We start from the raw sequence: 26,947 nt of genomic DNA on the forward strand, positions 1-26,947 counted from the left end.
CTCTCTAATCCACACTATCCTGCATCAGGCCATGTTTTTGCCCTGTCGTATTACATGCCCACCATTCAACTTAATGGCCGCGGACTGGCCAAATCCACCAAGGCGAGAGCTACACACAGTGCCATTCCATTCTGGCTCGTAGTGCACATTTATATAAGGCATATGAACATAATCTGTCCCGTCAATCTCATGAAATGAAATACAATATGTGAAAACACTGACTTGCCCATTTTTTATTATTTTTTTTTTCTCCAAATTATTTTTCATGCTTTTCGTTTTTGTTCTTACAGTGGTGACAGCCAACTCTGTAATCGTGAAGCAGTTCTGTATTCTATCAGTACTTCAAATGTCCTTCAAAGAGTAACAGAAGCCGTGGAAGTAGTGAACCCCAATATATTCTGCATCCAAGCAACGAACTGTGAGTGCTGCTAAAATATGGAAAAAAAGAGCAGAAATTGCAAATGTGAGAGTAAAAATGAGTAGCACCTGGCCTCTCAGAACTAGGGATCGGGTTTGTGAATGGGACTGAGCTTGCAGTACTTTTCCCGACTGCTATATAGTTTAAGGAACTGTGCAAATTTTGGTACCCTGTTACTACTTTTAGCTGATCGGTGTGGGTGCCAGTAGTCGGACCCCCAGAGATCTGATTTTAATAACCTGTCATCCTTAGGTTTTCTATTTTTAAGTCCCCGAGAACCCTTTTAAAGACTTTTTAACTGATGACCTATCCTCTGATCGGTGGAGGGTCTAATACCCAGGACCCCCGGCAGTCATCTGTCTGAGAAGGCACTGGTTCTCCTGTGAGCGTTGTGACCTTCTCGCAGCTTACAAAGCACAGCGCTGTACATTTTATCGCGACTGTGGTTGGTATCGCTCTCAGCCCCATTTACTTGAACGTGATGTCCCTTGGCCTAGGAAAAGCTGAGAGAAGGCCGCGGCCCCCACAATAGCGCCGGTGCCTTCTCAAACAGCTGATTGGCGGGGGTCCCGGGTGTCGGATAGGGATGACCAAATTTGCCTGCTAGAAACAAATCCTATTTATACAGGTCACAAAAGGCCTGAGAAGCACTGACTTTCATGGTCCTTGAGGCAGGTTTATTATAATGCTCTTACAAATACAGCAGAGCTTTCACTTTATGAACTTTTATCCAACAGTATAATTCCTTTTGTCTTCAGTATGCAGGCAAGTAGGATGCCAGATTGGTTAGGATTCATGCCCATACTGACAACTGCCATGTAATACAAATATGGGGTTGTCAAAATACCAATCCTCTGAACTTCCTATTCACATGACTAGGAATCTATAGAGGTCCATGATCACAGGTACCTGCTGCATGTATGTGCGGAAGCATCGTGAGACCACTGTAATGTTTGTCTCTCATAACATACAGCGATTCTTACAGCATCCCCACATACAGTGCCTTGCATAAGTATTCACACCCCCCCCCCCCCCCCCCCCCTTGACTTTTTTCGCATTTTGGTGCCTCACAACCTGGAATTTAGGCTACTTTCACACTAGCGTTCGGGGCTCCGCTTGTGAGGTCCGTTTGAAGGGGCTCACAAGCGGCCCCGAACGCATCCGTACTGCCCCAATGCATTCTGAGTGGACGCGGATCCGCTCAGAATGCATCAGTCTGGCGGCGTTCAGCCTCCGCTCAGCAAGCGGACCCCTGAACGCTGCTTGCAGCGTTCGGGTGTCCGCCTGGCCGTGCGGAGGCAAGCGGATCCGTCCAGACTTACAATGTAAGTCAATGGGGACGGATCCGTTTGAAGATGACACAATATGGCTCAATCTTCAAATGGATCCGTCCCCCATTGACTTTCAATGTAAAGTCTGGACGGATCCGTTCAGGCTACTTTCACACTTAGAATTTTTTCTAAGCTATAATGCAGACGGATCCGTTCTGAACGGATACAAACGTCTGCATTATAGGAGCGGATCCGTCTGAGCAGACACCAGACGGACCCGCTCTGAACGGTAGTGTGAAAGTAGCCTAACATGGATTGTTTGAGGATTTGCATCATTTAATTTACAGAACATGCCCACAACTTTGAAGATGTTTGCTTTTTTTTTATTGTGACGCAAACAACAAATAGGACAAAATAACAGAAAAGGTCAATGTGCATAACTATTCACCCCCCTAAAGTCAATACTTAGTAGAGCCACCTTTTGCGGCAATCACAGCTCCAAGTTGCTTTGGATAAGTCTCTATGAGCAGTTGCCACATCTTATCACTGGGATTTTTGCCCATTCCTCCTTGCAAAACTGATCCAGCTCCTTCAGGTTGGATGTTTTGCGATTGTGAACAGCAATCTTTAAAGGCATTCTGTCATCAGATTTTACCCCTATAACCTAAACATATGCTCATGTCCAGACTAATAAGAATCCTAAGCTGGCCTTTATTAAACCTCACTGTGGCTTTATTTGGCCAAAAAACAGGTTTTTATAACCTGTCAATCACTTACTTAAGGTGCCCAAGGGGAGGTCCGTTAATACAGGGTGCCCGCCCGCACCCCTTGCGCCTGCGCACTAGGCTCAGCCAATCTGCAGGTCATATCAGGGTTGAGCGAAGTGCGCGTCAGGCCGGCGCATGCGCACTTCGCTCAACGAAGCCGCTGCCAGGAGTCCGCACAGGCGTGGATCTGGCAGAGGGACGGGGAGGATTGCGGAGGCGGCGCTGAAGACAGGGAAGGCGGCGCTGGGCACCGGACGGCAAGGGGTGCGGGCGGGCACCCTGTATTAACGGACCTCCCCTTGGGCACCTTAAGTAAGTGATTAACAGGTTATAAAAACCTGTTTTTTGGGCAAATAGAGCCACAGTGATTCTTCTCATTAGTCTGGACATGAGCATATGTTTAGGTTATAGGGGTAAAATCTGATGACAGAATCCCTTTAAGTCTGACCACAGATTTTCTATTGGATTGAGATCTGTCCTTTGACTAGGCCATTCCAACACATTAACATGTTTCCCCTTAAACCACTCAAGTGTTGCTTTAGCAGTGTGTTTGGGATCATTGTCCTGCTGGAAGGGGAACCTCCGTCCTAGCCTCAAATCACGTACAGGTTTTGCTAAAGAATATCCCTGTATTCAGCACCATCCATCTTTTCCTCAACTCTGATCAGTTTCCCAGTCCCGGCTGCTGAAAAACATCCCCACAGCAAGATGCTGCCACCACCATGTCTCACTGTGGGGATGGTGTTCTTTGGGTGATGTGTTGGGTTTGCGCCAGACATAGCGTTTTCTTTGATGGCCGAAAAGTTTAATTTTAGTGTCATCAGACCAGAGCACCTTCCTCCATACAACTTGGGAGTCTCCCACATGACTTTTCACAAACTCACAACGTGCCTTTTTGTTTTCAGCTTAAAGTAATGGCTTTCTTCTGGACACTCTGCCATATAGCCCAACTCTATGGGGCGTACGGCTTATTGTCGTCCTATGTACAGATACTCCAGTCTCCGCTGTGGAACTCTGCAGCTCCTCCAGGGTTACCTTAGGTCTCTGTGCTGCCTCTCTTATTAATGCCCTCCTTGCCCGGTCTGTGAGTTTTGGTGGGCGGCCGTCTCTTGGCAGGTTTGCTGTTGTGCCATGTTCTTTCCATTTGGTTATGATGGATTTGATGGTGCTCCTGGGGATCATCAAAGATTTGGATATTTTTTTTATGACCTAACCCTGACTTGTTTGGAGAGTTCCTTGGTCTTCCTTGGTCTCCATGCAGTCATGCACACCTGACCAGTCAATCTGTCCTGGAGGCTGGTTTTAAAGTCAGTATAAAACTGAGTCTGCTTATATAGTACCTACCAGTAGCCATTTGGCTCCAGGAGAAGTATATAGTGGGCTCAGCATGCATGTTGGTACTTGCATCCCTGGATCCGATGAAAGCTGTAATGGCACCGGACGGGGTTAAAAGCAGAGTGTGCTTGGCGTGCATGCTGCACCTGCATTCCCTGGATTTTATGTGGCTGTCATGGCCCATGAACAGGTAGGAACAAGAGTTAGGGACCACTCTATAGAGGCGACCTTGACGTGGTGAGTGGCTTATTACGCTTTGGCCAAAATGTACACCAATGCCGCATCCAGCATAGAGTCAGGGCAGAATGCTGGTTGCAGAGTGCTATTGCATTTGTATTTTGCGTTAGTGTTTGGTTAGTGATTCCTCTCGCTTAGGTGTTGCAGCCTCTGGGGCCCTTCAAAAAAGGTGTGTATATGTAATGACAGATCATGTGACACTTAGATTGCACACAGGTGGACATCATTTCACTAATTATGTGACTTCTGAAGGTAATAGTTTGCACCACAGCTTTTTATGGGCTTCCTAACAAAGGGGGTGAATATATACGCACATGCCAATTTTCTGTTTTCTTTTTCTAAACAATAGTTTTATTTATATATTTTTCTCATTTCACTTCACCAACTTAAACTATTGTGTTCTGATCCATTACATAAAATTCTGATTAACAAAACGTGTAACTTAAGGCTGTAATGTAACAAAATACGAAAAAACTCAAGGGGGTGAATTCTTTTGCAAGGCACTGTAAATACCTTTCAATAGTTATTTTAGTTATTTTTTCCTCTAAAGGGTCAAATTATGTTTACATAGTTTTTAAGATTTATTTTGAAGGTAAAAAGTTCCAGAATGTGTCTGGCTACAAAACCCTAAAAGAGACAATGTGTAAAGTAGTCTTGTGTAAAATCTAAGAAGAAAAAATATTTTCATGATTTCTATATATTTCAATAATTTTTGCTCTAGACCAGCCAGCATTGTCCTTCATAACCCCAGATGAACCAACAGAGGCAAACTTTGAGAGTCTTGTCAAGCAATTTGGTGGAATGGACTTTAACAGTGAAAGTTACGTTCAAAGCCTAGTTGGCTCATCTGAAGCCCGCAATGCATCAAAATATGAGGTAATATAATATTATGATCTCACAAGAGGCACAGTAAAAAACATGCACATCTGAAGTATTTAAAAATATCACAATCTTATATAAAGCAGATTAAAAACAAATAAAAAGAAACTCTCGTCAAGCACCTCATAAAATAATAATGGCACATCCGCAGGATATAAATAAGTTATAGCCAAAGTGGGTCAGGAGGTAAAAAAAAATCACAAGTTCAGAATTGAAGAAATGCAAGAATTACATATATCACCAGTATTGCAGCCTAATCCAAACATATGCACAAAAATGCATCATCTATATACAGTGAAAGTGCAAATGGAGCGAATACTGTGCCAGTGCTGTAATCATATAAAAGGAAGGAGAGTAGGGGTGTTCCGGCTTTTAGATGAGAAACTTGACCGATGGTGACACGACTGGTATGGGCAGAGCAACAGTACAAGACTAAGGGATTTACACTCTATGTGGGAGAGGGTTTGTGCGTTCTGGACTACAGAAGCATGATTGATAATGCTGTGTGCCTCTGCCTGACCTTTCTGTGACAGCTTTATGTCAATATGATTCAGTTATGGAAAGGTCTGGCAGAGGCACACAGCACTGTCAATCATGATATTGCCATGCGCTTCTGTAGTCCAGAACACACGATCCCTCTCTCACACAGAGCGCGATTCCCACAGTGGATATGCTCGTGTGAAAGAGCATCCTAAACGTCTAAGGCTACCTTCACATTAGTGTTTTTTGCGGATCCGTCATGGATCTGCACAAACGCTTCTGTTACCATAATACAACCGCATGCATCTGTCATGAACGGATCCGGTTGTATTATGTCTTCTATAGACATGACGAATCCGTCATGAACACCATTGACAGTAAATGGGGGACGGATCCATTTTCTATTGTGTCAGAGAAAACGCATCCGTCCCCATTGACTTACATTGTGTGTCAGGACGGATCCATCTTGCTCCGCACCACATCGCGGACAGAAAAACGCTGCTTGCAGCGTTATTCTGTCCGCGATGGGAGTGCAACCAAACGGAACGGAATGCATTTTAGTGCATTCTGTTTCGTTCAGTTCAGTTTTCTCCCCAATGACAAAGAATATTGCTGAAAAGATTTTATTACTATATATTGAGTATTTTGAATCTGAACTGTGTTCTTTAAGTGGGAGTCAAGTTTTAGATACCAGGATACCACTTTAACTTTTTCTCATCTTTTAATTCTGTTAGCAATGACTTTGCTTAAAGGGAACCTGTCACAACGTAAATGCAATATAAGTTACGGGCAGTTTGTTATAGAGCAGGAGGAGCTGAGCAGATTGATATATAGTTTTATGGGGAAAGATTCAGTAAAACTTGTGTTTTATTCATTTACATTTCTATTCATTCTGGGCTTTGAAGTCGGAGAGGCGGTCCCATCAGTGATTGACAGCTATCTCTGTATACACAGTCATAGAGGGAAGGCTGTCAATCACAGATAGGACCGACTCCTGGATTTCAAAGCCCAGAATGAGTAGAAATCTAAATGTATAAATTACAGGTTTTACTGAATGTTTTCCCATAAATCTATATATCAATCTGCTCAGCTCCACCAACTTCACTGTGACAGGTTCCCTTTAAGTATAGTGGAAGTACCTTCATAACTATCTTGGTTTTGTAAAACACTCTACTTAAAACCCATGCTGACTTTGTTCTTACTCTTATTTTGTTCTTAAGTGGTTTATACTGTTTATGTTTGATCTGTTTTTACTGCATTTTTTACTGTCTAAAGAGGAGTGCATGTATGCAAAACATCAGCAAACACAAAAAGTCAAAAGGGGAGAAGCACTGGTATCAGTATACAGTATAAACATTTAGTGTAATGATAGAAACAGTAGGAAAATTCCAGCATTCCTACTGTGAAGAACAATGTTTATAGTCAGTCAGTGTAGCCTTCCAGGAGCTCTTCTCAAGGAGGAGGGCGGTCTGCAATAACAGTGAAGCACCAGTTTGTATGGGATTGTAGGAGAGATCTTTCTGATGAGACTTGTAGACAGATCAGTAGTTCCAAGCAAAATTGATCTGTTGCAAGAGGCTGAGAAAAACATTGCACCCAGTTGATCAGAGTCCCAAGAAAAAAGACCGCAGGACCCATATGTGGATAGAGTGTACGAAGCCTACCGTAGTTTGGGGACCAGGCTGTCCTAAAAAACAAGATGGGGCTTACACTAGTTGCCACCCTAGGGTTATGACAGGTACACAGTAGTCATTGAAGCTTGTCTGGAGATGAGATATGTGAGGTACCCTATGGCCTGGAACATATAGCCAGTAACAGGAGGCCAGGCGATAGCCTGAGAAGAATACACCTGAGGAGATGATGGCTGTGATGACCAGCATGGATCATTTGGTGTCCAACAGGATAGCACGCTTTTCGAAGAACTGCTTTCTTCTGAAAAGCCAGCAAATCTGGAGGAGTCCTGATCAATAGCATCTGGTTGCTGTTAAGTTTTCACCTGGCGAGGCGGATCCTCTTGTCCGGAATAGCAGGCATTGATCCTCAGAGATAGGCGGCACTGGTGCAGAGGGACAGATGTAGTTGGACCGGAAAACCGGTGTGGTGGAATGCAGACCTGATGCAGTCCGGTGAATAGGTAGGAGTAGTGGTGTTGATACTGCGATGAGGTAGAGTTGAAGTTGCAGTGTAGCAGAGTTGATTCTGTAGTGTAGCAGAGTTGAAGCAGTAATGTAAGAGAGCTGATGCAGCAATGGAGCAGAACTGAGGCTGTACACAGGGAATGCGTCCAGAAAACAATGACCAGAAAAGAATATCCACAATGGCTATAACCTAGTAGACAGGATGCTCGCTGGGCACTATCCTGAATTATCAGGCGGTATCCGGTTGGCCATGTTGGGTTTAAATACCCTACCAGGGTGACGTCATCAGGATGGCTCAGGTTGCTGTGGCAAACAGACACGCAGTAGAGGGGGCTGGACTGGCTGAAAGAGGGGGACACGACAGCACTCAGCACCGGATCCAAGAATGGGGTGGGCCTCCTATGAACTTAGAAAAAAAAAGTCTCCGTAAAGTAGGTTTAAGCGTCAACTCTGCTCTTGAGTCAGACCTGCTGTATAATACCACTGCCGGTATTGGGAAATTAAAGCATAACCACACTGCAAATCATAAGAGTTGGCAGGGCAGGGTCATCTTTTAGCTGGTGCCACCATATTCATGCCTAGATGGATTCAACATGGCTTCTTAAAACAGCATGGAATCTCTTAGGCGTATAGAAACAGCATAAAGTGCACAGAAGAGTGACCCCTAAGGCATAAAAGGACATAATTGCAGTTTTTTTTTAAATATAGACCTTTAGGGTAATTTCAGACAAGTGTGTTCAGTGTGGAAAAAAGTGGGTGAGCATGATTTCCCGCTATGGAAACAGCTCCTTTCACAGTATCGGATTACATTCTAATGATTTATAATGGTGTGTGTCTCTGCCCAACCTTGCATCTACTGATTTATAGTGACAGCATTATGTCCCTATACCGTAAGTCAGTAGATACGGGTCATGAAGATACACACATTATAAATCAGTACAATGCCATGTGATCCTGTAACAAAGACCAGTGTCCATAACGTGAAATCAAGCTCCCACACAGGGCGTGTTTTCCACAGTGGACCCGCTCGTCTGAAATGAACCTTCTCTTCAGGATAGGCCATCATTATCACATCAGCAGGGGTCCAAGTACCGGCCCCCCGCCGATCAGCTGTGTCAGGGAGCCGCTGTGCTCACCGGAGTCCTGGTGCCAAGGACAGCGCTGTACATAGTATAGTGGCAGTGCTTGGCATTGCAGCTCAGCCCCAATGACTTGAACGAGGCTCAGCTGCAACTAGGCCACGTGACTGATGTACAGGAACAGGCAGCGGCGCTCAAGGCCTCTTCTAACAGCTGATTGGCGGGGGTCCTGGGTTTACACCCCCCCCCCCCCCCAGATCTGATACTGATGACCTATCCTGAGGATAAGTCAAAACTAGGATAACCCCTTTAAAGTCATTTCAGTGGAAGGGTTTGTGTGATGATACAAATATAATAAACTGCGATGAGACTTTTACTTTTTGTTGCGTTTCTATTCTATTTTACTGTTGGTTATTTGTGTGGCTGAGATACCACAGACAGAGGTTTAGTTCCTCTTTCTATGTAAATCTGCACATTCGCACATAGCCCAGCCCTTGTAGACAGTATGTCGTAGGCAGATGATGAGCTCAATATCCTGCTTATCTTTACTAAACAAGAGAAACCTGTTTCCCACACTTTAAAATCAAGCAAACACTTAATCTTTATGTATAATGAATGACCTAAACTGCGTAGTCTACCCTGTAAAGAGAGGGGGTGCTAATGTCCAGTTGTCAGTTTATTCAGGAGGAATAACAGAGGGACGGCACAACACAAGGCTATGAAAAAATGCTCAAGAATGGTTATTTCATTGGGGGCATGCATATTTACTAAACCAGAATCATCAGGAGTAATGATGTGTCCTCTTTTTAAACAGCCCTTACGACAGATCAGTCAGTCTTCAGCCTACCCAATTGTCTTCTCTCCCCTCTTTATAATGCTTACATTGTTGTGGCGAATGCTCAGGACATAACGGTATAAATCTCGTATCATCCCCGCATGTTTGTCATCACTTTCAAGAACATTACTGACATCAAAATTGTATTTCTCTTTATTAGTGTCATGGCCATTGAATTTAATCCATTGCTCAGAGTAAAAAATAAATAAAAAAAAGATATAAAAAAAAAAAATAAAAAAAAAATAAATAAATATATATATATATATATATATATCATGTGTTTTTTTTGTTTTGTTTGTTTTTTAGTATGGTTCTCCCATCCTGACTCTGGACTCTTACTTTAAAGTCCCTGCTCCTCTGGGTACAAGTGAATGCACAGACAGTAACCCAGTAGGTAAGACTGTTTACAATTTGTGAAGATTCAGTTTTATTATTTTATTGTATTATTTTCCCCCCAATGTTTCACAAATCTATCTAAATCACCAATATGAAGTTCACACCTGCTTTGGGATTGATAGATTGAGGCACATTTAAAGGGGTTATCCAGTAAAAAAATATTTTTTTTGGGGGAGGGGGGGACACCTGGAACCCCCGCCGATCAACTGTTAGAAGAGGCCTTGTGCGCCGCAGCCTCTTCCTAGACCAGTGACATCACTGTACATCAGTCACGTGGCCTGATTGCAGCACTGCTAAAATCAATGGGGCTGAGCTCCTAAACAAGCACTACCACTATACAATGTGCAGCGCTATCCTTGGAGAGCTGCCGGGAGCCTGCATCACTTACTATAAGGGTCCATTCACACGTCCGTAAGTGTTTTGCGGATCCGCAAAACACGGACACTGGCAATGTGCATTCCGCAATTTGTGGACCGCACATCGCCGTCACTATAATAGAAAATGCTGCAAGAAAATTTAGACTAAAACCTTCAGAATTACAGGTGCATATTAATGAGGCAAACATAATTACAAAAACAAAATGGCTGCACACAGTTATATATACAAACAATAGAGCTAAGAAATGGGGGTCATTCTAAATAAAAGTGGTACAATACCGACTATAAATGAGTATACATGAATAATGGAAGCTCTTAGCGCACATACGTCCCTGTTCAATTGCGGACAAGAATAGGACATGTTCTATTTTTTTGCGGAAACGGAAGAACAGATGTGGAAGTGCAGATCCACGAATATGGACAGCACATTCCAGCCCCATTGAAAATAAATGGGTCTGCACCCGTTCCGCAAAATAGCGGAACGGATGCAGACCCATTTTGCGGACGTGTGAATGGACCCCAACAGCGGCTCCCTGAGACAGCTGATCGGCGAGGATGCCGGGACCCCCGCTAATGTGATAACGATGACCTATCCTGAGGATAGGTTATCATTTCCCAGATAACCCCTTTTAATATTGCAAATGTGTCAGAATTCTGGGACACATGACTTGCACTACATTTTATTAATGGTTTCTGTCACACCTGACAAGGGGGCATTGCTTAGCAGAAAAGGAGAAGCAACACCGTGTACCAAAAGTGTGCCAGAACTGTCATAAAATTCTGGTGTAAATGAAGCCAGCTAGTTAGGCTATTTTCATCCTATCGTTTTGGCTTTCCGTTTGTGAGATCCGTCATGGGCTCTCACAAGAGGTCCAAAACGGATCAGTTTTACCCTAATGTATTCTAAATGGAAAAGGATCCGCTCAGAATGCATCAGTTTGCCTCCGATCAGTCTCCATTCTGCTGTGGAGGCGGACACCAAAACGGTGCCTGCAGAGCCAAACGCATCCGTCCTGGCAGACAATGTAAGTCAATGGGGACGGATCCGTTTTCTCTGACACAATCTAGCACAATAGAAAACGGATCCGTCCCCCACTGATTTTCAATGGTTTTCAAGACGGATCTGTCATGGCTATAGAAGACCTAACACAACCGGATCCGTTCATCACGGATGCATGCGGTTGTATTATTGTAACGGAAGCGTTTTTGCAGATCCATGACAGATCCGTAAAAAAACGCTAGTGTGAAAATAGCCTAATATGTGGGATAAACGTAGACTAGACAGTCTAAATAGGCATCGGATTTATCATCCAGCATCAGTCACTGTGATAAATCTGGCACCAATTTAGGCTACAGTCACACGACCGTAGTGTTTTGCGGTCCGCAAATTGCGGATCTGCAAAACATGTATACCGGCCCTTGTGCGTTCTGCAATTTGCGGACCGCACATGGCCGCCACTATATATAGACTATAATAGAAAATGCCTATTCTTATCCGATTGCAGACAAGAATAGGACATGCTCTATCTTTGTTGCAGGGCTGCGGAATGGAACATCGGTTACGGACAGCACACTGTGCGCTGTCTGCATCTTTTGCGGCCCCATTGAAATGAATGGGTCCGCACCCGTTCTGCAGTTTTGTGTTTCACACGGTCGTATGAATGAGCCCTCAGACTGTCTGCTCTATAGCTTTCCCTATCTAAGTTTTACATAGGATTAGAAAATCTGCCCCAGTGTTCTCTGTTCGCTCTTTGTGTCTGATATAAAGGTTATGGTTCTGTGGGTTGAAAATGAAAGTAATCGGCAGTATTGTCCGCCAAATGGATTGTGCTTTGCATATGAACACTGCATGGATGAACTGGTCTTTTCAATAGGATTTCTGGAGAGCCAAGATTTCACATGTACCCGAAACATTCAGATTGAAAATTGCTCAATCTCTGTCCTGACTCTAGGAACCTACAGAAACATTGGAGTTTTGACTGTGAGTAATTTAAAAGTGTACTAATTATTATTATCATCCGTTATATATGAAGATCCAGCTTACTACACAGCTCTGCATAGAATGCAAATATAAAATGGGATATTTTCTGAAGTGAGTGCAGAATACTTGAGTTCTGCCCAAACTTTCTTACTCTAAAGTCACTTTCCCTGTTCATTCCTATGAGATGTCTCCTAGGAAAGAATACAGAAAGTGACTTCCGGTCCACCCAAAAACGCTGTACGATTCCGTTAGTCAGAGCGCTGTTACCTGGCATAACAAGGGCCAGGAACAGAAGTAAGCAGCTTGAGGAGGTAAATGGGTATTTCTAGATGAGGTATAATAGTTTAGAACAGGGATGCTCAACCTGTGGCCCTCTAGCTGTTGTAAAACTACAACTCCCACCATGCCCTTCTGTAGGACGATAGCTGTAGGCTGTCCGGGAATGCTGGGAGTTGTAGTTTTGCAACAGCTGGAGGGCCGCAGGTTGAGCATGCCTGGTTTAGAAGATAGAAGTTTTAAAGTTTTAAAAAAGTTCCTGAACTGTTTTTTTTTTTTTTTTTAATTCCTTGCCCCTTTAGCGCTGCTGCTCTTTCCTGCAGAGATGATTTGTGGCCTCGGAGGTCTCATGCTGTACATGCATGCATCCAAGACCACTCTCTGAAACATCATTTATTCAACATGATTTATTTTGTCTTGGCTTTTTCTTCCTAATAAATGTTTTTTTGTTGTTTTTTTTTACATATTATGGCAGGTGCCTACTTCACAAAATGCGGTAAGAATTTTTTATTCTGCTCAGTATCTTGTACTGCTAATGATTTTGTGTGAAGAATCGTATTTCTGTTTGGGCAGCATTCTCATGCGGACGCTGCTGGTCTTTACATTTTGAGCAGTGATTTTACTTCACATTCTAGCAAACATCATATTGCAATGTACGTATCCGGTTATCGGTAAATGTCTTGAGATCAGTTTTTTTTTGTTTTATTGCAGATTAATGTGGCTCTTCAGGCTATTACAGTAAAATCTGTGGATGGAGCGGTCTTTCGTGGAAACCTTAGTGACTATGAACCTTCCTATGACAGCACTACAGGGATTTGTAATGATGTTGTTCTTGGGGTAAGAAGTTATGCCGTGCTGTATAAGGCACAGGAGGAATGTTAATGTTATGTTAGTGTTCTGTATTGAAATGACAAGCTGGACAAATACCTCCTGTCCTCATCTGCATGGGGGCAGGAGGTATGGCACTGAATGCAGCACTATTCCTTCTGTCAAAAATGATGTGAACCACAATGGACTGACCTTATTTAAGTCAAAGGACTCTGTTGGTTCCTGGTGATGTCTGCCTTGTGGCAGAAACTCAATGATGAGAACAGAGCCTCATATTTAGTCACTCATTTTGTTCATTATAGTAAAATTGCACAATATTATTCCCATCTTAGACAATGGGGGCATATCGCTAGGATATACCCCCCCCCCCCTTGTCTGATAGGTGTGGGTCCCAGCGGACCCCCACCTATATCGAGAACGGAGGGAGGAGCGCTGTGGCTGGAGGACCCCAGATTTGACAGGGTCTGTCCACCACCAAGCGCCAATTTCCGCCTCTCCCATAGAAGTGAATGGGAGCGTGCCTCGCTTGTGCGGCCCATGCTCACATTTATTTCTATGGGGCAGCGCTCGGCTATTTTCGGCGGCCCCATAGAATTGAATGGAGGGTGGTTGCGCATGCGCAGTGCACGATCCTTCACTTTCGGTGCTCCGTTCTCGATATAGGTGCAGGTCCCAGCGGTGGGACCCGCACCTATAAGACATTGGGGGCATATCCTAGCATTATGCCCCCATTGTCTGAGATGAGAAAACCCCTTTAACATTCAGGACCTGTTCACCTCCTCTCTGATCCTGTTCTGGGCATAGCATAGTGTATCAGTTTTTTCTGAAAGGTTTCTTTAAACTAGACTGCATACCAGCGTCATTGAAGGTTATCTGACTGCTTTCCCTAGGCATTAATGTATTAGGCTTCATGCACAGGATCATATCTGTTTTGCGGTCCGCAAATAGCGGATCCACAAAATACGGATGTGTTCTGTGGGCCATCAGCATATTTCTCAGTGGGTCCATGGTCCGCATTTTGATCTGTGTGCTTTCTGCATCCATTTGTCCATTACGCAAACAGATAGAACATATCCTAAGCCTGGCTGAGAAAAGCAGACCACAGACCCATTTAAGTCAGTGGGTCCACAAAAAAAGCAGATGAAACGCGGACAGTATCAATATTTAGCAGATCCGCAATTTGAGGATCACAAAATACAATACATGTAGTCATGTGCATGAGGCCTTATGCAGTGTCTATAAATATGATCTTCCATTTCTCCAATGTGTTCATATTTATTGTATAATAATATGGTATGACGCACAGACTGGAATCAACTTGGCAGAAAGTGTCAGTGAAATCAATTCTGATCCTATGTTTTCTACAAGGTAAAGAGCCGAGGTGACTTCCACTTTTCTTCCAGCCACCATAGAAATAGCATATCCAACCGGCTGGCATGTTAATAGACTCAGTGAAGATAGCTGTTGACCCCATTGTAGCTGCATCAACAGCCATCTCAGGCTCTGTTTGCTTCCTTTACACATTCCATCATGCTTGTAAATGTGAGGAATGCAGAGCTATTTTATTTTTTAGTTCTGGTCTTCAGCTGTGTCAATTTCTCTATTCATTCCTATAAGGACTCATGCACATGAACATATTTTTGGTCCCCATCCAATCCACATTTTTTGACCCATTCTCTTCAGTGGGGTCACAAAAGATACGGACAGCACTCCCGTATGTCTGTTCTGTGGCCCCGCAAAAAAATAGAATGTTTTACGGACAAGGATAGGACTGTTCTGTAAAGGATAGGCCATTCTGTGCCTACGACCCTGGGACTGACAATAAGGCTCTCATGGGAAAGAATAGAGAAACTGACTTCCTGTCCACCCATTAGACTCTGTGTCAGGTGACAGCTGAGGACCAGAACAAAGTGGATATCTCATAACTACAGCCACCAGTAAGAAGATTACCACAACTTACATCATGTACTTTTCTAATGGGTCAAAGAAGACATGTTTTTGGGGGTGCTCCTTTAAAGAGGTATTCCCAGCTAAGCCATCCATGCTAAGATCATTAGCATGGATAGCTTAGATGGTGGCCACCATTGTTTGTGGTGGTCACAAGTGGTCGGGGTTACAGCAGCAGCCTATGCTATGATGTTTCTACAACTCTCATTTACTTTCTATGGAAATTGTGGAAATTGTGGAAATTGTAGAATGAGTGAAACTTTTAACGGACAATTCTATGATATGATAAAGAAGCTCTTACACGTGCATCCTGGGCTTTCTGATCTGGTCAGAGGTACGTATTTGAGTAATAGTACCATACATTTACAGAGCAAGGTAGAAGTTTGTCATTTCAGGCTTAATGTATGATTATGTGACGTGGTGCTGTGTTTTATTCCTTAGGGAAGCTATACGTTTACGTACACAAATAAAGGGGAGATCACAAGCATTGCGGCATCTTTTATTCTTGGAGCCATTGACCAGAACATGGTCCAACAGAACTTCCAGATACGTTTCATTGAGGTACAGAAAGCTGCATTTTTATTTAAGCACTATATGTTGCTTTGCAGTTGAGGAATTAGACCTGTTGTCCAGAGCAGCAAGTCAGGTTACAGAATGAAGGGAGGGATCTGATCGGTTGTTGATGGGATGATATTCTACAGGAAAATCGTATGAAATGAATGAGCCAGGAGCTCTTGAATACAAGTACTCCTGAAAGCATTCTTTACAGAGTGGACTGCAGTGATTTGGTTCCACTGGAGTGGCTCAACAGGGATTTAAGAGATTACAGCGCAGAAAACTAAGTGTCACCAGTTTGTAGTGTCCTCAGTCTGGACAGCATAAACCTGGTGACAAGTACTATTTGGTAGATATCTTACATTATTCTTAGCTCCTCAACATTGAAATTGCAGCACCAAAAAGGTAAAGTTGTGGAATTATAGAAATGACGGGATCAAAAGACATGTTAATTATATGCATATTATAAAAAATGGAATAAAAATTTTCAAAACTTCTGAGGAATGTTCTGCCATGTTGAATGCACTTGAGCACACAAGATTCGCTGCTGGCAGCTGCGTTTGCAATGGTCATCCAGTGACGTTCCAGTTGTGGGGACCAGTCTGGAGATGCCACAGATCATGGTATCCTATTTAGACCACACAGGCTGCTTATCGTAGCATGAGCAACATGCGTCCTGTTGAAAAACGATGGCTGTACCACTGGTTCCACAACCAAATCAATGTTAGTGTACCTCAAATGAAGACTAGAAGTTCAGCCATAGAATGGAGGTAGGTGCTTGAAAATGTGATCATCCGCAGATCTTTGCAACATTGGTACTTCCTCGATTTACATTACCTTTTGGCTTGTCCTTTTTGGTGTTGCAATTTCAGTTTTGGGGAGTGTATATTTGGCTCCTGTAAACTTTCCACCAGTTGCTGTTATAGCTCTCTTCTGAGTTCTCCCAATGCATTTAGTGGCATATCGGTAGAATTCTGAATTCGGCTTTAGATATGAATGGAGAGCACAATAACCCTAATTCATCAAGACCGGCGTCTGCTAGGCGCAGGCCTCATCATAAATGACATGGCTCCTCTGGCAGTCCGTGCGCCGGAATGAAATCGGTGGCAGATCGGAACTACCGTAGATTTCTGTCATTATTCACATCCCTTTCCGACATAAATAATGATGAATGAGCTGGGACCCATGGCCCTGCCCACACTCTGCCCTCGTTGCACTCACTTTTTGTAAAATTGGCAAGGGCGGTCTAGAATGCCAATTGCAACTAGAAAAGTCACAATGGCATCCAAAAGCAGGCTTAGAGGAATAATGAATTTCCCCCAAAGTACCACTGTTAAAGATAAGTGAAGCAAAGTAAAAGGGAGTTCTGGAAGACTGAACACAACCATACACCGTTACCCATACTTTTCCTTTGTAGTGTCTCCATGGAGGTACCCTCAGCAATAACGACCAGGGGTTACAGGATCTGGACCACCAGCAATTGGTTGTTGGGGCAGCTTAAAGGGGTTCTGCACTTTGTTTTAACTGATGATCTATTCTCTGGATAGATCATCAGCATCTGATCGGCGGGCGTCCGACACCCGGGACCCCCGCCGATCAGCTGTTTGAGAAGGCAGCGGCGCTCCAGTATAGCCGCGGCCTTCTCACTGTTTACCGCCAGCCCACTGACGTCACGACTAGTATCAACTAGCGTGGGCAGGGCTAAGCTCTGTTCACTTAAATGGAGCTTAGCCTCGCCCAGTTGATACTAGTCGTGACGTCAGTGGGCCGGCGGTAAACAGTGAGAAGGCCGCGGCGCTACTGGAGCGCCGTTGCCTTCTCAAACAGCCGATCGGCGTCGGTCCCGGCTGTCGGACCCCCGCCGATCAGATGCTGATGATCTATCCAGAGGATAGTGCAGAACCCCTTTAAATATAAAAAGTAGTTTTCCAGATCGGACATCCATGATATATGTATCCCAAATGTTCTGTCACTGAAAATCTTTTCCATTCACCTGAATGTGGTTTACAGAAATTCATTTGTTTCGCACCAAAACAACCCTATTCAGATGAACAGAACTGATTTTCAGTCGCAGAAAAGTTTCTACAGCAGAATCTGCCGCTTGTGAAGGCGTCCTAACACTGCTCACAAATTTGGATGAATGTAACTAAAAAAGACTGTAGAGGGTTTCGGGGAGTCGGGGAACTGAACATACTGCAATACTGGAAATTCCTGATATAGCCATACTATAGGGATCAAGTATTGCAGTACATTGGCCATACTAGATTAGTGCTCAAGCGTAGAAACTCCTTGCAGTACATGACATTTATATAGATGATGCACTCTTTTAAAGGGGTCTCCAGGAATACAGATTTTTCAGCAAGTTCCCCTAGCCTGCCTCTGAAAACAGAAGATTCATACTTCCCTGCTCCCTGCTGCTCTGTGTCCTCTTCCGGCGCTGCAAGGGGCATGATCGCATGCTCTGCTGCAGCCAATGATTGGCTTCAGTGGTGGCGTGGCCAGAAGCAGCATGTCACCGCTGAAGCCAGTTAATGCATATTCCCAGAGAACCCCTTTAAGGCTGTAGTACAGCATTATATTACTAATATGGTGGATTGCCAGATATTAGTGTGTAAGAGGGCAGATCCCGGAATGTGAGCGCTATTTGGAGAATCTTATGACTTTTTTATATCAAGGTTTTGCATTTATGGCATAATGGCTGTAACTTTGCGCTTCTGTTTGGATACTGTACAACTGAACCATGGTGCAGAAGATATAGAGAGAAGAGTTCACAGGAGTCTGGCTAATCCAGTGCTTGTCTTCCCTTCCGCGATAACTGGTGATTAATGGAGGATTAGTATTTTATATTGTTTTCCCTGTGAAATCATTAACCCGACATAGAAACAGTTGCTGATTGCTCAAAGCCGTTGGTACAGATTGTGCTTCTGATGTAAATACTATTTTCTCTGAGTTGAAAGGAATAAGAAATATTAATGCAACAGTCAACAATGTCTTATTGATCTAAGTGTTATCTTTGTGTCCATCAAACCCATGGCACTAACCTTCTGTTCTGTTACAGAATGGCACAGCTCCCACCCCTCTCAGTGGGAATCCGGGCTACGTATTTGGGCTGCCTGTGGTTGCTGGGTTTAAATTGTCACAATATCCTTTTTGAATTTGGTGTTTGACTTATATAAGCGTACATGGTTTTGTGGGCCACATGTGGTTATTGCTTACAAGATCATTATAGTACCGATGTTGAAAGGGTTCTGTCATAATTAATATATTTTTTTCAGCATGAGAAACTAGTTACTTTCGTAATTTACTTTCTGTTGCAAGACTGCTCCAGTTGTGAGATATTCTCTTTATCTCATTGTAATGGTGCACCCTGGTGTTTAATCTAAAGCTATTTTCACACTAGCGGCAGGACGGATCGGTCCCTACTGACTATAATGGGGACTAAAAGTCCTGCATGTCCGACTTTTTAGTCCGGCAGCCTCTCACCGCGAACTGCCGTGCTGCTCAAGAGCTCCACCCCCGTCCCATTTATAATCAATGGGGACGAAGCGGCGGCACGGCGAAATAGCGGCAGGACGCATCCGACAGGGTGAACAGCCTGTCGGATCCGTCTTGCCGCTAGTGTGAAAATAGCCTAAGGTGGTCGCACATGCTCAGTTCCAAATGCCACCAGCCATATCTAGTGTTAGAAGCTGTGCCAGTTACAGGGAGAGAGCTGCTGCAGAAATGATACACCCCTGAGAAAGGATATGCCCCCTGAATTGAGCAAAGCAGCTGAAGCAATAATCTTGTGCTATATGATATCTGATTATTTATTTTTTTCATCATTCATGGCATAACTCCATGGACCAATGATTTGGTGGATGAGCGTTCATAAGAACACTGGTTCACAATCATTGCCCAGTGAAAACAGCCAACAAACAAGCAAAAACACTAGTTTATGCAGGCAAAAAATGCTTACTCGTTAGCTGCGTGTCTCCATGTGCTGCTCACATAATGCACAGTGCTTTGGGGATGTCAATCGTAGCAAGGAATGTTTGTCCTTCATGTGGTTTCCACCTGCCGATGTGAAAGCTAAATAAAGTGGAAGTACGGTATGAGGATAGGTCATCAGTATTGGATCTGTGGGGGTCTGATTACTGGCATCCCTGCCCGGCCTCTTCCTACGCCAGGGACAACATATTCATTGGTCACATGGCCTACGTGCAGCTCAGTCCCATCTAAGTGAATTGGCATGGGCTGCAATACCACGAGAAGCCACTATACAGTGTACGGTCTCTTGGAGTGGCCTCTTCAAATAGAGCTTCAAAGCTGATGCTGGGGGTTGGACCCCGACAATCTGATATTTGACCTGTGCTGCCGACAAGCAACGAGTCTGTATGGGGACTGTATGGCATTAGCAATTGCTCCTCCTCATACTGTGGAGGAGATCGCTGCATGTAAATACAATGGTCTTCACTGACGAGCAGGCGATTGCCTTTCTGACAATCCCCTGCTGTATCGTCCCATCTAAATGGACCTTTAGACATGCACATACTCTTAATGTAAAAAATTTATATGGGTTATCTCATGATCCCATTATTATTTTTTTCTATAGAGGCCACTATAAAAGTCATGGCACTCAGCTGATCGCCGGGGTATGGCATACATTTCCCACTGCATAGGAAATATGACATTACTTGACAGCCATCCAAATATATGGTTGACCATGTATTACAGGGACAGGCCGAGTCACTAGAGCATGTGGCTCTCAATCAGTTCTGGCTCATACAGGGGTGGTCCATCGCTGGGGACCATGTATTACAGGGACAGGCCGAGTCACTAGAGCATGTGGCTCTCAATCAGTTCTGGCTCGTACAGGGGTGGTCCATCGCTGGGGACTCCTCTCTATGATGTCCTCAATAGGAGTTGTCTTTATGAGATAACATTTAACAGCTGGAAGATTGATTGCTCAGATCTAGAGAACTGCGCTGTCCTCTCCATCTAGGCTGTTTCCTGCAGCCCGATCCTTCCTGAAGGCGGACTGTATGACTGCACATTTAGATGATGATGCCCACTGTGCTTTCAGTGCAGACACACACCCAGCAGTTCTCGTTGTGTAGTAAATAAACTATAAGATGCAGGTAGGAATTGAAGGGAAAGGTCTTCTAGGAGTGATCCAAAGTCCTAGTTTACACAGCTTGAAATTGCTCCATAGTTATGATGTGAGGCCACAAAGGTTATTAAATAAAGGTAAGATCACTTCTATAAATGCACTCATATTTCTGTCCATTTATTAAAGGAGTATTCCGGTTTCATAATATTGATGACCTCAGGATAGGTCATCAATTCTACATCAGTGGTCCGACTGCCGGCACCCCCGCCGATTAGCTGTTTGAGGGTAATTACAGATCCATCTCTCATTCAAGTGAATGGGATGAAAAGCTGTAACTCCGCACCGCCACTACAATGTAGACTGCTTGCAGGGTGCTACCATTCCCGTCAGCACTAGTTGGACAGTGTCGGGCTGTTTAGGGACACGCCCCTTTGACAAGGGGCATGGTAACACCCAGTTGTCAATTTAATCATTATTTACTAGGAGGAATAACAGAGAAATGAAGCAGTGCAGAGTTCAAAGAAAAGGTGCTGCAGATTTGTTATTTAAAGGGGTTGTCCGCTTTTTACTATTGATGACCTGTTCTCAGGATGAAGAGGTAAGTATAGCAGCATTTTTTATTTTGCCTAATTCAGGGCATGTCTGAGATTTTCTGTTATCTTGGACAACCCCTTAAATCTTTGAGATGTTTCAATATTATTTCATCTCATCTGGTCAAATGTGTCCTTAACAAACTTGAATAAATCGGGTATCGTTCAGAGTACCAATAGATTTGGACAACTGACTCTGCTCAAGAGCTCAAATGACCAAAACTGTTTAGCAGGAGAAGGACTCAGGACTCCAGTTCTATTTGGTTATAACATGATGTCTGGCTGCAGACTGCGGTAAGGAGACTTCATAATGAGAATTTCCTTTTCAAAGCCAATTTAGGCACAACTGTCTTCACCAATGGTTGGCCTATGTTGTGCCATGTGACTGTTCCCTATCAGCATCAATAGGAGCTGTCATTTCCCTTACTTTGTCTTGTAGCCATAGACTAAAGACCACAACACGCAGAAGGGTTAAAATAATGTGGCAACAGAAACTGGTCCTGAGGCAAACCGGATAAAGTTATTTAAAGGGAGTCGGTCCCCAGGAAATTCACTGTTAAATCAGACGCTGGATGTAATGCTGGGTGCAATCCACTCTGTGCACCCTTGTTCCTCCTGCTTCCTTTGTCCGCCTCTCCTTCTCCTCCTTAATTGAGAGTGCTCCGGCACAGTCATCTTGCCTGGCCCTGTTAATCGTGGGGAGGGAGGGATTGGCAGAGGAAGCACAATGGGCAAGGGTGCATAGAGTGACTTGGGTGGGCCCTCGGTGCACGTAAAGGGGTATTTCAGTTTCAAGTCCTGTGGACAGAGGATAACTATATCAGTGTCCATTCCAAGCCTGACACTATTCAGACAGTGTGTGATAACTATGTGGACAGAATCCTGGGTTTAGTAATGAAGAGATGCAAGCTATATTATTGTGTTGCCATGTAGGCAGTACTACCAGCTGTCATAGAGACACCGGACATATAACACCCGCTGAAATACTGGACATCGGACACATTTACATATAACTGAAATGTCTTTTTCTCTCCTCTTTAGAGTCAATTATACCGGTGCTGGATTTTGTAAGATTACCAGTGCTGCCATTCTGAATGTGCTACAAGGACAACAGTTTCCCAACTATGTGGCCCAGTTTGGGAATTCTCAGCCAGAGAACGTACTAGACTGGGTACCAATTAATACCATTACCACGGATCAAGCTGAGGTTCAGGTAACTTTACATTCCCTGTGTAAAATAGCATTGAATATTTATATGATACATTTTTAAAATCAAACGTTTCAGCACATGAGCTCCGTTTACTAGGAAGAAAGAGATCTGTAATTCATGGCCGGACTGAGTCATTCGCAGTGGGAAACAGTGCATCTTTGCTTTTGCTAACAGACGTGGGAAATTCCTCCCCCTCTATGACATCCACATGTTCTACCTGGCCATATACACTGACCAAAAATATAAACGCAACACTTTTGGTTTTGCTCTTATTTTGCATGAGCTGAACTCAAAGATCTTAAACATTTTCTACATACACAAAGACCCATTACTCTCAAATATTGTTCACAAATCTGTGTTAGTGAGCACTTCTCCTTTGCCGAGATAATCCATCACACCTCACAGGTGGGGCATATCAAGGTGCTGATTAGACAGCATGAATATTGCACAGGTGTGCCTTAGACTGCCCACAATAAAAGTCCACTCTGAAATGTGCAGTTTGATTACACAGCACAATGCCACAGATGTCGCAACGTTTGATGGAGCGTGCAATTGGCATGCTGACTGCGAGAATGTCTACCAGAGCTGTTGTCCGTGCAATGAATGTTCATTTCTCTACCATAAGCCGTCTCCAAAGGCGACATCCAACCGGCCTCACAACCGCAGACCATGTGTAACCACACCAGCCCAGGACCTCCACATCCTGCATGTTCACCTCCATGATCGTCTGAGACCAGCCACCTTGACAGCAGCAGCAACAATCGGTCTCACACAAACTGTCAGAAACCGTCTCAGGGAAGCTCATCTGCATGCTCATCGTCCTCATCGGGGTCTGGACCTGACTGCAGTTCGTTGTCGTAACCGACCAGAGTGGGAAAATGCTCACATACAATGGCATCTGGCACGTTGGAGAGGCGTTCTGTTCACAGATGAGTCCCAGTTTTCACTATTCAGGGCAGATGGCAGACAGCGTATGTGGCGTTGTGTGGGTGGGCGGTTTGCTGACGTCTACGTTGTGGATCGAGTGGCCCATGGTGGCGGTGGGGTTATGGTATGGGCAGGTGTATGTTATGGACAACGAACACAGGTGCATTTTATTGATGGCATTTTGAATGAACAGAGATACCGTGACGAGATCCTGAGGCCCATTGTTGTGCCATTCACCCACGACCATCACCTCATGTTACAGTATGATAATGCACGGCCCATATTGCAAGGATCTGTACACAATTCCTGGAAGCTGAAAACATTCCAGTTCTTGCATGGCCAGCAAACTCACCGGACATGTCACCCATTGAGCATGTTTGGGATGCTCTGGATCGGCGTATACGACAACGTGTTCCAGTTCCTGCCAATATTCTCTCCCCCCCCCCAGTAAGGAAAAACTGTGCACATTTCAGAGTGGACTTTTATTGTGGGCAGTCTAAGGCACACCTGTGCAATATTCATGCTGTCTATCAGCACCTTGATATGCCACACCTGTGAGGTGGGATGAATTATCTCGGCAAAGGAGAAGTGCTCACTAACACAGATTTACACAGATTTGTGAACAATATTTGAGAGTAATAGGTCTTTTGTGTATGTAGAAAATGTTTCAGATCTTTGAGTTCAGATCATGCAAAATGGGAGCAAAACCGAAAGTTTTGTGTTTATATTTTTGGTCAGTGTAGAAAGGAGACACCCCCTTAAAATGAGACACTTAAGTACTGTATCTCTTCAGATGTTCTCTACTTATACTATCCACACCACTATAAGTACTTTAACCGTTTCTCGCACCATGCTGTAAATGTAGAGCATGACAAGCAGTATATTCTCAAACTATTCTATACATTTACAGCATAGTGATGGAACCGGCTCACTTACTGACACCCTGCTGCAACAGCTGCGATCGGAGCTATCTCTGATCCTGGCCCTGACCGCAGCACCTAAGTGGTTTACAGATGAAGGACTCAAAAGGTAAAATTGGTTGTTTTACAAAGCGGTCTGGCCACCTGTGTAATAAATAGAGCTCAGCAGGCCGAGCTGTATGAGATTGTGCATTGGGTGTGGGGATTACTGTCAGAAGAAGGTGTTCAGTTCAGGATAAGGGTTGGGATAGGGGTGTTACTAGGGGAAGAGTCTAGGCCCCTTTTGATGCAGCCCATTGTCTTATTGGCCTTGGCAGCAGCTGCCTGACACTGGTTTCTACAATTAAGTTTACTGTTAACAAAAATTCCTAGGCCCTTTTCCATGTCAGTGTTACACAGAATTTTGCCATTTATTATGCACTGGTGACTTATGTGCATAACCTTACATTCATCAGTCAGCAACCCATTCCCGGCCAAGGACGTATGCCATAGGTCCTGGCAGGGTGGTAATTCAGTAGCTGCTTCTCTAGCGATACCCGTTACACGCTTCAGTAATAGTGGTAACGATGATCACTAGAGAGGACTGTCTAATATATGTCTGACAGATGGGAAAAAAACAGAACAGAAGTAATACAGGTTTTGTTTAGTTTTTTTGTGCCCATATTATGGATGTAACACCAGGACCACCCGCGGTTCATCAGCACCAGTGCTATGATGCTCAGACATGTTTTCGGATGAACTGCAGGAAGTTCAGGTGTTGTGTCCATAGTAAGTAATAAAGCCCCTACACATTATACCCGTCTGAACGCGGCCTTAGTTAATGCATTATATGAGGTTCAGGGATTTATCTTTGTTACATATTTACATCGTTCCCAATACTTGCATGCAAAAAAAATGGTTGCTGCATTCCTGCTGGTTCTGCATTTCTTTCACACATGCAGCATTGAATGTTTGAATTCCTCACATCCTGACTATATTTTACTCTGCTAGAGTACGCATTTCAGTAACAAAAATTGGACAAAATATTACATTTGCTAATTATTGTTTGCTGCAAAGTTGCATGAAGGTTGTTTTAGGTTATATTTTTATACATAGTATGTTTTGTGCTCTCAATAATTGTAGATTTTGGTAACCTACAAGCGGTTTTGTCGTGTACAGTAATATATGGTCATGTGGATGATGACCGTATATTACATGGCCTCTGTACGGGTGTTTTTAAAGGGAACGTGTCACCATGAAAATGCGAATTAAAGGGAACCTGTCACCAGGATTTTGTGTATAGAGCTGAGGACATGGGTTGCTAGATCACCGCTAGCACATCCGCAATACCCAGTCCCCATAGCTCTGTGTGCTTTTGTTGTGTCAAATATTTTTTTTATACATATGCAAATTAACCTGAGATGAGTCCTGTCCCTGACTCCTCTCCTGTCCCTGACTCATCTCAGGTTAATTTGCATATGTATCAAAGTTTTTTTTTAACACAATAAAAGCACACAGAGCTATGGGGACTGGATATTGCGAATGTGCTAGCGGCCATCTAGCAAACCATGTCCTCAGCTCTATACACAAATTCCAGGTGACAGGTTCCCTTTAATCTGCAGGCAGTATGTTATAAAGGAGGAGGAGCAGATTGATTGATATATAGTTTTGTATAATCTGTATTTCATTCATTTAAATTCCTCCTCATTCTGGGCTTTGAAGTCGAGGAGTCTGTCCTATCAGTGATTGACAGCCTTCCCTCTATGACTGTGTATACAGAGATAGCTGTCAATCATTGATAAGACCGCCTCCTTGACTTCAAAGCTTAGAATAGGCAGGAATTTAAATGTATAAATTATAAGTTTTACTGAATCTTTTCCCATTAAACTATATATCCGTCTGCTCAGCTCCTTCTGCTCGATAACACACTGCCTGCAGCTCAGCCAATGTTTAATGTGACAGGTTCCCTTTCAGAGCACAAGCTCTTGTTGATGTATATGAGATCTGCACACCTCAATCTGTTATTATTACAATGTATTTATGTGTAAACCTTTGTGTAACGGACATGTGGAAGCGGAAAGCACACGCATGACTTCCGTGTGCTTTCTTCATCCATGTTTCTGTTCCGCAAAATACAGAACATGTCCTATGCTGGTCTGCAACAAAATGCGGCCTGCACACGGACCGCATCTGTATTGTGTGGATCCGTGAATTTTGGACTGCAAAACGGACACGATTGTGTGCATGAAGCCTTATTTGCAGTAAAGGCAACTAAAGTCCTGACCTAGTTACCAAATGGCTAAATAAGTACTAAAGGGATAGCACTAGTATGTTCTGGGCCAAGTATAACTTAATTTTTAGGTTATTTATTAATATATTTAGGAAGTATGTTTCTGGATGTTATGTGGCACCTCTTTTTTATGTTGACCA

General features: G+C 43.7%; 1 protein-coding gene across 3 annotated transcripts in view; it reads left to right on the top strand.

Moving 5' to 3' along the window:
- The first annotated feature begins 296 nt into the window (after positions 1 to 296).
- TCTN1 (tectonic family member 1) overlaps positions 297 to 26,947 on the top strand; it is a 66,529-nt gene continuing 39,878 nt past the window's right edge. For 2 of the 3 annotated variants that reach the window (XM_040416085.1, XM_040416084.1), the window contains exons 1-10: positions 297 to 418; positions 4,750 to 4,904; positions 9,746 to 9,833; positions 12,087 to 12,193; positions 12,945 to 12,965; positions 13,181 to 13,306; positions 15,686 to 15,805; positions 18,858 to 18,940; positions 21,635 to 21,775; positions 22,523 to 22,694. In XM_040416085.1, coding sequence (XP_040272019.1) covers positions 4,830 to 4,904; positions 9,746 to 9,833; positions 12,087 to 12,193; positions 12,945 to 12,965; positions 13,181 to 13,306; positions 15,686 to 15,805; positions 18,858 to 18,940; positions 21,635 to 21,775; positions 22,523 to 22,694 — 933 coding nt within the window. In that variant the 5' untranslated portion in view covers positions 297 to 418; positions 4,750 to 4,829. The remainder of the gene's footprint in view (positions 419 to 4,749; positions 4,905 to 9,745; positions 9,834 to 12,086; positions 12,194 to 12,944; positions 12,966 to 13,180; positions 13,307 to 15,685; positions 15,806 to 18,857; positions 18,941 to 21,634; positions 21,776 to 22,522; positions 22,695 to 26,947) is intronic. The other variant, XM_040416086.1, reaches the window with a different exon arrangement.

The sequence above is a fragment of the Bufo bufo genome, chromosome 2, assembly GCF_905171765.1.
Source record: "Bufo bufo chromosome 2, aBufBuf1.1, whole genome shotgun sequence".
Lineage (NCBI taxonomy): Eukaryota > Metazoa > Chordata > Amphibia > Anura > Bufonidae > Bufo > Bufo bufo.